Source organism: Vulpes vulpes, chromosome 1 (genome assembly GCF_048418805.1).
Source record: "Vulpes vulpes isolate BD-2025 chromosome 1, VulVul3, whole genome shotgun sequence".
NCBI classification, from domain to species: domain Eukaryota; kingdom Metazoa; phylum Chordata; class Mammalia; order Carnivora; family Canidae; genus Vulpes; species Vulpes vulpes.
In genome coordinates this window covers 85,817,185-85,832,404 of record NC_132780.1, presented here as the reverse complement: position 1 = coordinate 85,832,404, position 15,220 = coordinate 85,817,185, and the positions used below count along the sequence as shown (strand labels likewise).

Genomic DNA, 15,220 nt, shown 5'->3' with positions numbered 1-15,220 from the left:
CTTTGGCGAGTATACTGGTGAGAAGGATGGATTGCCTGGTTTGAACCCAAGCTCCACCATCTATAGCTTCGTGGTCCAGGGCAGTCATTTCAAACCTCCATGAGCTCAGTTTTTTTTTTTTTTTTTTTGCATTTAAAGGGATAATAATAGTAAAGGCATCTCAGGGTTGTTGAGAGGATTACTTGAGTTAATAATACACGCAAAGCCCTTAGCAAAGGGCCGGGCATGTGGCCGACAACCTGTGAGTGTTTCTCTCTTGCCCCTCCTCACTGGTTTCCAAGGGCCTTCTTGGGTTTGTCCATGCTTTTTCCTTCCTGTCGTCATGTTTCAGTTCTGGCTGCTGGTACTACCACAGCCTATTATTTGCTGTTCTAGCCTCTCTTTATTCTTTCGGCTCAGTGAACACTAGAAGATAAATACAATCATGCCAGTCCTGTGCTTTTAAGCCTTCACTGCCTCTCTGTTGCCCTTCGATTGTGCCCAGACTCCTTAATCAGTCTTGCAGGGCCTTCCAGGAACTGGCTGGTGTGGCTCTCTGCCACATGGGCAGTTGTCCTTCCCTGCTGGGTACTCGGGATTCCAGCCATGCCTAGCCACTTGCTGTGTGCAGAGAGTGGTCCTCCTTTTCTTTGTTCTCCCTTTGCAAGGAAAAGTCCTGTGCATAATGCTGCTGTTGTGCTCCATGAGGCCATCCCTTCCTGACTGAATTAGGAGCCATTACTATGAATTCCTGGAATTAGCACCTCTTGTGATTGCTTGGTACTTTCCATTGCTCCTACTAGATCAGAAGCTCCATAAGGGCTGGGATTGTGTCTGATTCACCTTTGTTTCAAGAGCCTGGTCCAGGGGCACCTGGGTGGCTCAGTGGTTGAGTGTCTGCCTTCAGCTTAAGGCATGATCCATGATCCCAGGGTCCTGGAATCGGAGCTCTATATCAGGCTCCCTGCTCAGCAGGGAGTCTGCTGCTTCTCCCTCACACTACTGTTGTGCTCTTGCTCTCTGTTGCTTGCTCTCATTATCTCTTCCCCTCTCAAATAAATAAATAAAATCTTGAAAAAGAAAGTCCAGTCCAGTGCCTGGCATATGCTGGACTCAATTACTATGTTAAAGTAAAGAAGGCATTAACTTTAAGACTATCTGTACCTGCTGTTTTTCTGTTATTTTCTAATCAAATCTTTTTCCTTTTCTACAGTTTATAAAAATACAAGTGATTTCTTACAAAGTTTAAAAATTATATAAGTATTTAAAAAACTATTTGTTAAAATACAAGTGATTTCTTACAAAGTTTAAAAATTATTTAAGTATTTAAAAAACTATTTGTTAACATTACAATACGATTCCTCTTATCAAACTTTTAATTGTAATTTTGTGATTTTATTTTGTGTGGTTACTCTATGTCTGTGTTGCCTTTTTTTGAGGAATATTTAGAACACGTGCCTGGTGGGTATTTTGCTTACTCTCTATCTTGAGCCCAGTGAAACAATAGAAGGTTAGGAATGACAAATAGTAACATTTGAATCTTAAATCAGGTTTGATGCTGTAAGTGCAGAGCTGTTGAACTGCATTTTGAAATCAAAGACTGCCATTCAGGCTGCAGAGATAAAAGGGTATAAGAAGATGCAAGAGACTTCAGAAATGAAAAAGAAGTTGAAGGTAAAACATAAAACAAAAATATCCTAGTGAATAAAATATTTCATCGGGTTTGATTTGCTGTTGACATGAAGGTGTGATGGGATCCAGAGGCTTCCTGTAAAATAAATGTAGCCAGAAGGTAGCTGTTAGAACACTGTAGTAAATTTTGAATAAGTCAAGCTGGCTGGCATTCAGATCCTTGTGTGGAGGGAATAATTTTTTTGCCTCTTTTTTCTTAACCTCTGAGATGTACAGGAAGGAACACTTCTAACACTTCTAAATACTTTTTTTTTACATTGATTAGATCTACCTTAATCTAGTCCCTAATAATTTATGACTTTGTGTATGCTGAAGATATTTTGCTCTCTGAATATAACAAATTATTTCAATTCTCAAAATCCCTTTGATATGTTTTCTTTAGAGAAGAGACACATTCAAAAAATAAATACTGTTAAAATGTCTGAGATCTTAACTCTACAACTTTGAACCTCACGTGTGTTATTGTAAATTGTGACAGGAGATTGTAGTGACTTATGTCTTTGGTGTTCATTAAGTGTGTGTGCATCATTTCATAAAGTGTTTCGACACCTAGAGCACGACTGTAGTCCATCTGGTTTACGTTGATGATGGAGTTTGTGAAGAGTTTGGAGAACATTTCCAAAACAAGATGTAGATAAATATCAGTGATCTAAGCCAGAAAGTGGTTGAGAGGAGGCCAAGATGGCAGTTGTCTCTGTTCACTGGTGAAGTCCAGAGGGGGAGGTAGCATCATGCTAGAATCAGAAGGGACTTGCTTGGAGCTAGATGGGAAGGCACAGCAGGCAGGGGTGCCCCTCAGCAGAGGCATGAAGGTGAACAAGTATGTTGTGATAGTTTTTGTTGTTGTTGTTCTGTTTAGCGCTAGGTGTATGTGTAAAAGTAGTAGAGAGTTAAGGTTGGAGAGGCGGTTTGGAGTCAGACTCTGGTTGACATATGTTTAGGTGAGAAGTTCAGACTGACTTCTATCTTATCATTGCATTGTAAATATAAATCTGATCAGGTGGCTCCTGTGGTTGCAACTAATGGCTTTCCACTGCCATGGGGACAGAATCGAAATGTCCCTGACATGCGCCCTGAGCTTACAGCCCTCCTGAATCCTGCTCTTTTCTCATCCTCTACCTTCAGCACGTGCTGTTTTCCATGCTCAGAATGACCCTTATTAAGCCTTTGTGCTGTGTGGTTGAAAAGCCCTCTACTCCAATAAACCTCTTTCAGCCTCATTAGGAAGAGTTAAGTGATTCATCTTTGGACTTCCATGTTGCTTTGACCATACCCTGGTGAAAGCCCTTATTGCATTTATGTCATTATTTGTTTCTATGCCTGCCTGTGAGTGCTTAGAAGTGAGGATAATTTCCCGTCGAACCCCCTATTTTCGGCACTCAGCAAAGTTGTTGGCTGATGGAAGGAAGGAATGAATGATGGCTGTGGAAAGGGGGATGTGGGAGGTTGTTAGCCTGGAACCACCATTATCTGAGCCCTCTGAGTAGGGAGTAAGGAGGGTCAGAAAGGACAGCTGTGGTGCATCATTTCATATGCTTCTTACAGTGCTGAAAACCAATAGATGATAATAATGAGCATTTAACAACCCTATTCTCAAAGCAGAGGATTTGGAAGTTATAGTGATCTTTATCCAAAAAATATTAATAAGTTAAATTCCATCCTATCTACAAACAATTTTACTCCTAGATTGTTACTATAATATTGGAGGGGATGAAAATAACCACTGTGTTTGTTACTGGAAGGCATGATTGGCAGTTCACACGTTTTCCTTTAATATTTGTAAGTTCATTTATTTTGTTGTTTTAGACAAGTAGTGATAGATGGATGCCAAAAGAGTTGGCAAAATGTAACATGAAGAGAATTAACTATCACTTTAATCTCTATTTTTTCTTGCAAATTGGGGAAAGATCAGCTTAATTGTGTTTTAATGAAGGACTGCCTTATTCCAACTGCTGCCTCACCTGGGTGGAGAATCCACAGTTCAATCTATCACCACAGAAAGTAGCAAAAAATCAATTTGTATAAAACAGGTCATAATTCTTCAGTTTGTTGGTGACTTTTTGCATTGATACTTGGTTTAACAAAAACAAGTGGTGTTTCTTTGAATCTCTTGTTATTTCTTAATCTTTGTGAATTAGTCACATTAAAGCTGTGCAGCTCAAAGTAGGATTGTTTATTTGCTAGTGCTTTTATGTACAGAAGTTAGAAGGATTCTTCTCTGGGTTGTCTGGTTGAAATAATATGCCTAGAAGTTTTGATTGTGCTCTTATGGGCACTAGTTGAGTAGTTAATTTTATCAGTTGTGGATTGAGGAATGGGAGAAATATCAGATATTGACTGTTCATGCATACGTGTGTGTGTGTGATTTTGTTCAACCCTTTCTTACTAGTTCTGGAAAGATTTTGTCTTCTCTGTCTTTGAGATATAGGGACATTGAGAATATCAAACTATAGAGACATAAGTATTAAGTACCATTCTTCAAACATAAGGAACAAAATGCTTTAGTTTGGGTCCTAAAGCAGATTGTCATAGTTTAGAAATTATATAAGAATTATGATTGTGGTTGAAGTCTGCAGTAGATCCTAAACTTAATATAATATCAACAAATAATAGGCTCAAAATATTTCTATTTTTCATGTTAATTTTTGTCCAGTGATCTCTGTTATAGAATATTCAGTTAATTTGCCTTAAACTGTTATTTTTATTGTGTGGCATAAACATTGAGGTTATGTATGTAAATAGATATCCTGGATCTAAAACACTAATTTTAATTGTTCCCTCTTGATAGGAACTATAACTGTACAATTTTTTTCTTATAAAAGTAATCAAAGTTTTTTTTTTTAAGTCACCAAAGTTTTGTGTTATTTGTTTAAATTTGCCTTTTGAAATTTAATCAGCTTTGAAATTTTGTAAGGCAGCCTGGAATTGCATAGTTTTGTCTTGTAGTATTTCTCCTGTGTCAACCTTGACTATAACACTGAAAGGGAATGCAGGAAGGCATGAACCACGAAACTTAGAATAGCGTGAACATTGCATTCATTGAGAAGAAAGTTTGCAGTATTCTTATGTTGGGATTTTATTTTCAGGGATTAGAAAAAGAACAGACAGAAAGAAGCCCCAGACTGGATGAATTAAACCAAACTGGACAAGTCCTTTTGGAGCAAATGGGGAAAGGTGAGACCCTTGATCTTTTTTTTAAAAAAAATGTTTTTTAGATGGTAGCATTGAATAATATTTACAGTTTGACAAATTACACATTTAACACTGTAACCTCTTTTTTTAGACAAGTGGTTTTCAAAATTTTTTTTAGGTAACAGTTTTTTTCAAATGAAATCCTATGCTGAAGTTTTTATAAAACAAATAAAAGGGAAGTTGTTCTGCTTTATAGAGTCAGACAACCTAAAACTCTGATAGCTTAGCTGAATAGTTGAAATTCACTGTTGTGGAAGATTTTAAAATCTCTTCCTTTGGGATTATATATTAGGATTTTTTTTTTTTGGAGAGGGGTGGCAACAGAAAATTTTACTTTGGCAATATTTGGGAAATGAAGTTGTATTGAAGTGAATTCATTAAGGTTGTTTAATTTTTATCACTTTCAAATTAGTATATTAATTTAGTGCAGGTATCTTTACTTGATGAAGTTGTTACTTGTATTTGAAATTTTTACCTGTATTTAAGGACTTTTTTTTTTTCTTTACCATTAGCCCTCAGTTACTCAGGGTTGTATAAAGATAAATATTTTTTCTATCAGCTTTACATATGAAACTTTCTTTGGTCTAGCTCTGAAAGACCTTTCTTGTAAGTCCTATTCCTTATTCCAGTGATGGTAAATGCTTTGGAAGACTGCTGCAATATTCTTTGACAAAAGCCATGTACACCCAAGGCAGAATATTAGTTTGACAAGAATTTTCAGTGTAGTGATTTTCAGTCTTTTTTTTTTTTTTTTAACTTTTCATTCGGCACAAACAGAATAGTGTAATGAACCTCTTTGTACCAATTACCCAGCTTCAGTAATTAATGATATCCTGCCATTCTTGAATTATCTATACTTCCACTCATTTCCCACTTCCTGGTTATTATTATTATTGTTGTTTATAGTTTTCTAAAATAAAATTTATAGGCCACCTGTGTGGCTCAGTCAGTTAAGCATCAGATGCTTGATTTCAGCTCAGGTCATGATTTCAGGGTTGTGGAATTGAACCCTGCATTGGGCTCTGCCCTCAACAGGGAGTCTGCTTGACCCTTTTTCTCTGCTTCCCCACTCTTACTTGTGAGCTCTCTCTCTCTCTCTCTCTCTTTCAAATGAATAATTAAATCTTTAAAAAATAAAAAGTAAAATTTATTTACATTGAAATACATGAAACCTAAATGTGCTGTTTTGACAGCCTGTATGCATATAGCAATATATGGAAAATTTCTATCTGTCCAGGAAGTTCCCTGGTGTCTCTGATGGCTCAGTCACCCCTCCTCAAAATTACGTTTTTAAAAACTTTAGATTATTTTTGCCTCTGCATTTAAAAAAATGTAAATTAATTATATACACATACAAACTATGGACACACATACACTTATACACGAAAATATGTGTGTGTCTAATATATGTCCATTTATTTGGAAATTATGCAAAAATACCAGTGTCAATTCATAGATGTTAGTATAGCTTAATTTCTTTCTTTTTTTTTTTAAATTTTAAATAAATAAAGTGGGTTTTCACTAGCAGAGTACAGCTTTTGTTGCCTGTGTTCTTATTGTGAAGAGGCATCCCCTAAAATATATACTCTGGAAACTAAGTTCATGTGAAAATGTTCCTTGTAAAATATCAAGTGCAGTGTCAGAGGATATGTCATTGATGGTTTTGTAAAGGAATGAATTTTGTGATGTAATGCAGACTTGTTTAATTTCATGGGAAACCCTTTGTATTTTGCATGTTTTTGGAACATTGGTAGGACTGGAAATGCATTCATTAGAGGATCCTAATTTTTATTTATGTACTTATTTTTTTAAAGATTAACTTAATTATTTTAGAGAGAGAGAAGGGAGAAGGAGAGGTAGAGGGAACGAGACAATCCTGAAACAGACTCCCTGCTGAGCACACAGCCAGATTGTGGGGGAGAGGGGGCTTGATCCTAGGACCCAAAGACCATGACCTGAGCTGAAATGAAGAGCCAGCTGCAGGGCATCTGGGTGGCTCAGTGGTTGAGCGTCTGCCTTTGGCTCAGGGCATGATCCCGGAGTCCTGAGATCAAGTCCCACATTGGGCTCCCCATGGGGAGCCTGCTTCTCTCTCTGCCTATGTCTCTGCCTCTCTTTCTTGTGTCTCTCATGAATAGATGAGATCTTAAAAAAAAAGGGGGGGGGGTGCCAGCTGCTTAACTGACTGAACCACTCTGGCACTCCCTAATTTAATTTATTTTAAAAGACATATTTAAAATGAGGTGGGAATGGCAATGGGGTATTGATCTTAATAGGGTGTTTATGTTCTGGGTTTAATGTCTTGCTTTTTGAAGAGTGTCTGTGTGTTAGAGAATAAAAATGAATTTTAAAAATCTTCCCCAGTGTCTTCCCATTTTATCTATTATTCTAATTTTATAGTATTGTATATTATTTTTCTCCATATGGTTTTAGTGCTCTTAATCCTACTGCTCTTATAAACCAGAACTGTTGAACAGAAATGAAAGCACAATTGGGTCCTTCTTGCTGCTCCCCTCATCTTGGCCATTTTCCCCAAGCAATTTGAAATAAATCCTAGAACACAGATAGTTAGCATAGAGGGTGTTTTTAAAAGAGTGTAATTTGGCCAGAGCCTGCCTGGGTCAGGATGTAGATAAGTGACTCAGTCCTTTGGTAAAACAAATGTTCCAATAATCATGTCACTGATTTCCTCAAACTAGTTCATCAAAAGTCATACCACACTGAAATTTGATGGGACTTTTCTGCCAAGTGCATTTGAATTGCTTTGTGGTATCTTGTAAAACATAGGAACGTTTTAAACAATGAAATTTTCTGTTTCATTTATCCTTTGTGGCTGTTTTATTCAGTTTTCTTGGTTCAGCCTTATCTTTTTCCTAGAGATGTGAGCTAATAAAGTAGAGTAGTTAGGCATTTGGATAATATGGCTTTATGAATTGATGTTTACTATGACTAGCCTATGGAATTTGATAGTGGTCCTATGTTTTTTTAAATTTCCCTAGATTCTTTTTTTTTTTTTTTAAAGATTTTATTTATTCCTAAGACACAGAAAGAGAGAGAGAGAGGGAGGGAGAGAGAGAGAGAGAGAGAGAGAGAGAGAGAGGCAGAGGCAGAGACATAGGCAGAGGGCGAAGCAGGCTCCATGTGGGGAGCCTGATGTGGGACTTGATCCCAGGTCCAGGATCAGGCCCTGGGCTGAAGGCGGTGCTAAACCGCTGAGCCACCCGGGCTGCCCCAAATTTCCCTAGATTCTAATAGTGATAGATTGAAAAATATAGTTAGGTGAGAGTAAGTGGCAGGAGTATGTTATATTTTATTCCTTTTAGTAATAAGATGACAGTCTATCGATTTGGGCTTTTGATTAGTCATTTAAGAGTTGAATATTCTGTAGAAATAGAAAATTTATAACTCAGGATCTCTGGGAGCAAAACCATTATTTTAAAAGACAATATATAGTTTTCCTTGCTTGATGTGAAAATTATGCTTTACTTATTGCTTGATGTCTATCCAACTTACAATATCTTAAGCTTAGAGGAAGGAAGATTTAAATTTTGAGAATTGGTTTGAAGAGGCAAAATGAATGAATTGTGATGTATTATCAGTGAATAACTAACTACCTCTTCCTTGTTTTCTAGATGAGTGGTGATAATTTTCCATCTCAAAATTTTACCAGTTTATTTTCATTTTTTTAAAAGATTTTATTTATTTATTCATGAGAAACACAGAAAGAGAGGCAGAGACATAGGCAGAGGGAGAAGCAGGCTCCCAGCAAGGAGCCTGATGCAGGACTTGATCCCAGGACCCCAGGATCACACCCTGAGCTAAAGGCAGACGCTCAACCACTGAGCCCTCAGGTGGCCCCAGATTTTAGCAGTTTAATCCTTCTTTATTGTTTAGCACAAATTACCCTGACATGAATGTAAAGTGGCTGATGTTATACCTTTGCCCCCTTAGAATAGAAATGACCTGACAGAAGCAGAGCCTGGATCACCATTGTTCAGTTGGGTTGTTAGGAAAATGGTGAATTGTTTTGTTTATGACCCTATTAATAGAGATAAATGAACTTGGACATGGTGTGAACGATTTGCTTGGGCCTAATATTCTATAACCTGTATGATGCTGGCCAGTGAACCTCAGCAACTGACATGGGTGGTATATTCAGATTATGTCGTGTCATGTTTGCATTTCTAATTTTCAGTGGATACAGTGTGTTGTAGTATTTTAAAAATTGCATCGGCTGTGGATCATAAGTGACCTTTTGTTTTACATGCCATTTTATTCCTTAGAGCTCTTATTACCCTGATTTCAATCGCATCTATTTACAAAGCACCATTCTTTTTTCCCCTCCTACTCAAATAATAAAGATGGTAAGCCCATTCTTTCAACATGCATGCCCTCCTAAGGAGATAAAGATTCCTTTGTAGATTTTCCATACTTTTTCATAGTTATTTTCAGTGATTTGGTGTATTTCATATTAAGGGAAGGACTGTGATAAAACTTATTATTACATATAACTATTATTTCTCCGACCATTTTTTACCGTTCAAATATATGAGACAAAATTGTAAGATTTCAGTAATAAACATAATGGCATTTTTTTTCCCCTGATGTGTTTCTGAAGTAGATCGTTTTACCACTGTGTTGATATTTTGGTATTTGCTGGTCAATGTGTGGCATGCCCAATAGGCTTGCTGATACCTCTTGGGCCTGGCTGCTGGCTAGGTGCTCCTACACTCAACAGGTTGCTCCATGCACTAGTTCTTGCCATCCATTTTGCAATTCTTATGACATTGTGGTTTGGTCACCAAAGAATCTTTTGAGCTCCTTAATTGTTTAGCCAACTGTCTTTTTTTGTGATGATAGAAGGTTTACCATCTTACCTCAGAACTTCAGACAAGTCTACATAATTCATTATATTTCCTTGCTTCTGTCTAGAAGCTAGCAAAGTGATACAATGCTCATACTCTATATAAGAAGCCATGGTTGCAGCCCCACTGATGTGCCTTTTGTGATGGCAGTACTACTCCTGAATTGCTATTTCAAGCTCCCCCTCTCCCATCTCAGCCAGAGAATGAAGCATAGTTATTCTTATCCGCATCATTATAATTTTGTTGTTATGTTAAAAGGGACTTAAGGGAGTGATCATTATATGTGACATCACCTCATTATTTTGAATAGGCTAGAATGTTTATAACAAATTCAAAACAAGTTTTATAATAACATATGTAGTATCTGCTTATTTTTTATGTCTGCATAGAGGGTATTCCTACAGAAGAAATAAAAAATGTTCTGGAGAAGGTGTTCTCAGAATGGAAGGATATATCACAGCATTTGGAAGATCTGGCAAGAAAAATTCAGCTACAGGAAGATATAAATGCTTACTTTAAGCAGCTTGATGATCTCGAAAAGATAATAAAGACAAAGGAGGAGTGGGTAAAACACACTCCCTTTTCAGAAGCTCCTCAGCAGCCCTTGCCAAGTTTGAAGGACTCCTGTCAGGTAAAGAAAGAATCATCCAGAACATGAAAGCATTCTCTGCCTAGTCCTGTATTTAAAGAATGCTACTTATATCATGAACTTTAGGTTAATGCTGCTCTGATTAACTTTCTGTGAGGATAGTTATCTTCAATGAGTTCCGTGACCCAATTTTCTCTTTTGTAGCGGGAGTTGACAGATCTCCTGGGCCTCCACCCCAAGATTGAAATGGCGCGTACCTATTGCTTAGCTCTGAAGTCGCGGCCTTTGGCTCCAGATTTTGTCCAGCAGGGCTTCGAGAGCCTTCTGGGCCGTTACCAAGCTGTGCGACAGGAGTTAGAGCATCGTCAGCAACAGCTGGAGAATGGTAAACCCATTCTTTTGGCTTTCTTATTAGATGACTCTACTATCTTCTCTCTCAGTTTGCTGTAATTAAAAAATTACCCTTGATATTTAGACAAAGAGCACACTTGCTTGTTTTGCACCAGCCACATTTTGTTTTCCTCCGTGCCTGCTACTGTTCGGGGTCTTAAAGTATATTCTTAGTATTCCTTGGATTCACACTTGTTTAGAAAAGTACAAACAGCTTTCACCTGCTCTAAAATCATGCTACTAGGACAAAATAACTTTTTTAGAAGATATAATAATTTTTAAGGAGTTTTTTTAGAGGGTACTGTTCTTCCCTTTTACTGAAGGAGGCCGGCTAATATCAATACTAGTAGGGCTAAAAAGAATGATCACTTCTATTTGCTCAGAATGGTTCAGGTTTTGGCAATACCTTTTCCTCTTAGAAAAGAAATTATGTTTATCTTTCAGAGTCTGAAATTATTTATGTATTTATTTATTTACTTACTTATTAGAGGGAGGGAGGGGCTGGCGGGGGGAGACACAGAGAGAGAGAATATCTTAAGCACGTTCCATGCTGGCTGGGCTCAATGTGGGGCTTGATCTTACAACCCTGAGATCATGACCTGAGCTAACATCAAGATTCGGATGCCTAACTGACTAAGCCACCCAGGCGCCCCTCAATGTCTGAAAAATTTTAAAGAGTTTTTACTTTTGGAATAAACCTGAGTTTGGCAAGTTAACTGTTAACTGTTTTGAGCGCTCATTTCTCATAGTTTTGGGTTTTTTTTTGTCCTTAGCTATTATATAAGTCAGGAATTGTGTTGTATTATGTAATGTTATGGGTAATGCATGTTAAAAAGCTATATGTTGAACCATACCCTTCTTGTAACAAATGTCGATTGTGTAATAACTTGTAGGAATCTATATGTGTACGTGATAAGCAAATATGTCATGTCTTTCTTCTGGAAAGGGTTTTGGACACCATGCTTTTTTGTTCATTGAATTTAGTTACCCTAAGGTGTAAAATAGATGTTTGAGAGTATTGCTTTTCAAATTTACTCTTATAAAACATGCCTTCAAATCGATCCTTGTCAAAAACAAAAGTGTATTTTGTAATAGTAAATTGAAAAAGTAGTACACTGAAACATCTATTTAACATTACAACACAGTTCCCAACCTTGAAACTGAAAAAAAAGTTCAAAATCTATTTTTTTTTGTTTTTTAATTGTGGTAAAATATGTATAATATAAAATTTATTATTTTAACCATTGCTTTATTTTTTTTTTAAAGTTTATTACTTAAGTAATCTCTACACCCAGCAAGGAGGCTCAAACTCACGATCCCAAGATCAGGAGTCGCATGCTTCTCCAACTGAGCCCGCCAGGCACCCCATATTGTAACCATTTTAAAGTGTAGAGTGCAGTAGTGTTAAATATATATGCAACTGCTCTCCAGAAGTTTTTCATCTTGTGAAACTGAAACTCTGTACCTATTAAACAACAGCTCTTCACTTCCTCCTTCCTCCAGCCCTTGGCAACCACCATTCTACTTTCTGTTCCCATGAGTTTGACTCTTCTAGATACCTCATATAGGTGGAATCATGCAGCACTTTTTATTTGTGACTTAGTGTAACATCCTCAAAGTTCATCTATGTGGGCAGCATGTCGTCAGAATTTCCTTCCTTTTTAAGGATGAATAATATTCTATTGTATGCAGTCTACTGCATATTATTTCTCCATCCCTTTGTCGAGGGCATTTGGTGGTTGTGACCAATGCTGCTAATTTCTTAATGTTTGCTTCTCGTTGGTCTCACATCTTTGTACTCCAGATCATCTTACTTCCTTTTCACACAAGTGTTGCTTGTTTGTGATTTTTACCTTAATGATAGAGACACACATAATCCAGCTGCCTTCTGCAGTCAGTACCTCTCATAGGACCTGCCATAGCTGGGCTGTGGCTTTCTGGAAATGCCCACCACTCTGTAAATGGTGGTTTGTCTACCCACTTGAGCTCAGAGGAAGACTGGTTGAGGGGATCCTGGTTTTCTTTTATTCTTTGTGTAGCTACTGGGGAAAAGGAGATTATATGAGACAAAAGAAACATTGTAGTACCATTTTTAGAGAGACATTTCATCATGTCTCATCATCATTTTTCAAATAAAGAAAAAATGATAGTGAGTTAGTTAATATTTCAAACATCAACCCCCAGGAATGAAGTCACTGTCTGACTCTCAGAAATGCCAATGGAATGATTTGTCATAGCAGCTAACAGAGGCCCTTCTAACTTTTAATTGTGGAGTTTAACTTATTAGGTATTAAGATTCACTTATATAGAGAAGATTAATGGTATGTATATAACAATATAAGGTTCCTAACATTATTTTCTAAAAGTAAGTATTTTTAAATAAACAGAACTGAAGAGCCAACCTGTACGTGCATATTTGGAAACATTGAAAACACTGAAAAATACACTGAATGATTCAGAAAGTAAGGCCCAGACGTCTTTGAATGTCTTGAATGATCTTACAAAGGTGGAGAAGGCCCTGCAGGAAAAAAAGGTAATATATATTTTTAGGTCTTAGAAGTCTGGAGTCATTTTAAATACCTCCTATCACTTATTTTGAAATATTTTTTTCCAGCTATTTAAAAAATAGTAGTTATTTTTGGTCAAAATTGGTCGAAAGTTCCTTATAGTTTAAAGGTTAGTTACAATAATGTAGTACCTTGGCTAAAAGAAGAGACACTTATTGAATACTACTAATAGAATAAAAGTGTATTTTCTCCTTCTACTGTAATTAGTCTAGAATTACCAACCTGTTCATAATCTGCTAAAATATCTTTAATAAAATGAATATCACTGGAATTGATGTGTTCTTTCTTCTGTGTTGAATAAAAATGCTTATCTGGTCATTTAGGATATATGACTCTGCATTATTTCATCATACAAAACAGATCAGCCATTGAGCCCTGCACACACTTGATCCTCACTGAGTGCATTGTTTTACTGGATTTTAGTGTAGAGAATATATTATTTCTGGCCCACACACAACTCACGAAGGGAAAGCTTTAACTTTTTTTGGTTATGTGTATTTTTTTCATGATTTTTGTACAATTCTTTTTTAATTGAATACTTTTTAAAAAGTGACAGGCTTTTTATAGCCCATATTATTACGTCTGTACAGACAAATTATTGTTCATATTTTAATCTTTAAAAATTTTTTCCAGGCCCTTGATGAAATCCTTGAGAATCAGAGACCTACATTATATACACTTGCAGAAGAAACAAAGGCTTTGGAGAAAACTATTTCTCCAGATGTAGAAAAAATGTATAAGCAAGAATTTGATGATGTTCAGGGAAAGTGGAATAAACTAAAGGTCAAGGTTTCCAAAGATCTGCATTTGCTTGAAGAAGTTACCTCCAAACTCAGAGCTTTTGAGGTAAATCTACAGCTAATGGTGTGTAAATTTATTAGAGAACAAAGTGGTAATTTATCAAATAAGACTCTAGTGTCTATTATTTGGATATTTCTCATTCTCTCATTTCCCATATTTATTATGTGTGAAAGTTGGGATTTCTAACTTGCTTTTGATGTGCTGGAAAACACACTTATTTGCTTTTTCTTTGCAAATGGGCTTATTTGTAGAGGTGAACTGGATCTTGAAGATAAGAGAAAATTACTTAAAACTGGTCAAAGTAATGTTTCAGGGATGCAGAATCTGCGTGATATTCAGACTGGTGATTAGATTGCAGGGGAACTTTGTCGGAGTGGTAAAATTGCCCAGGTAGTGGCAGACGGCTGAGTCCTTGAAGCTGGTGTTTGAAGACTTTAGACATTTGGAGATAAAAATCTGAACTAGACCATCGATAAACAGTGCCCAATTGGGAAAGCAGGTCATTTGAGGAACATGAAAGTCAGAAGTAGGATCCTTTGCTACATCTGAAAATGCCCACGGATGAAACAGTGATAAAGTTCCAGACGAAAGGACAAAGGTTAGAAAGTAAGGAGAAAGTAATAAAAGTCAATTTCAGATAAGCTAGGATTTTAACATTTCACCTGTGAGGAATATGGAGAAGTGGTCTTGAACAAATTGCCTGGTTCTCTCCTAGGAAAGGTTGGGAGGAAGAATGAATCAAATGGACTCTTTGCCCTATTTTCCTGGTGTCTCTCCTTACTTTGGTATTTTGTGTTGTATCTCATGATAGACTTTTGGTTTCATGCCTGGCAAAGAGAAGGCAGTCAAGAAATGTTTTTCAGTGAATGAAATGAAATTAGTAATAGGAGATTTAAATTTGGATATGTATATATATCCAACATTAATTTATAGCTAATATAATGTTATGTATATATTTGGATTTAGATTCTAAGAGATTAGATGAGACTTTATATAGATATATGTATTTCATATATACATGAGAGTTTGTGTAAAGGATGATGTTAAAAAAGTGAAAAGATTGAGAATGAAGACAAAATTCATGAAAATGATGCTTTAAAAATCAAAATCAGGGAACATGTGGTAGGAGAGGGGTGGGTAGATTG

At 36.6% G+C, this 15,220-nt stretch overlaps 1 protein-coding gene across 9 annotated transcripts in view; it reads left to right on the top strand.

Moving 5' to 3' along the window:
- Nucleotides 1-15,220, top strand: part of UTRN (utrophin) — a 497,326-nt gene that overhangs the window by 146,423 nt on the left and 335,683 nt on the right. For all 9 annotated transcript variants that reach the window (XM_025997956.2, XM_072719084.1, XM_025997957.2 and 6 more), the window contains 6 exons: nt 1,530-1,653; nt 4,758-4,845; nt 10,118-10,359; nt 10,522-10,702; nt 13,095-13,240; nt 13,908-14,120. In XM_025997956.2, coding sequence (XP_025853741.2) covers nt 1,530-1,653; nt 4,758-4,845; nt 10,118-10,359; nt 10,522-10,702; nt 13,095-13,240; nt 13,908-14,120 — 994 coding nt within the window. The remainder of the gene's footprint in view (nt 1-1,529; nt 1,654-4,757; nt 4,846-10,117; nt 10,360-10,521; nt 10,703-13,094; nt 13,241-13,907; nt 14,121-15,220) is intronic.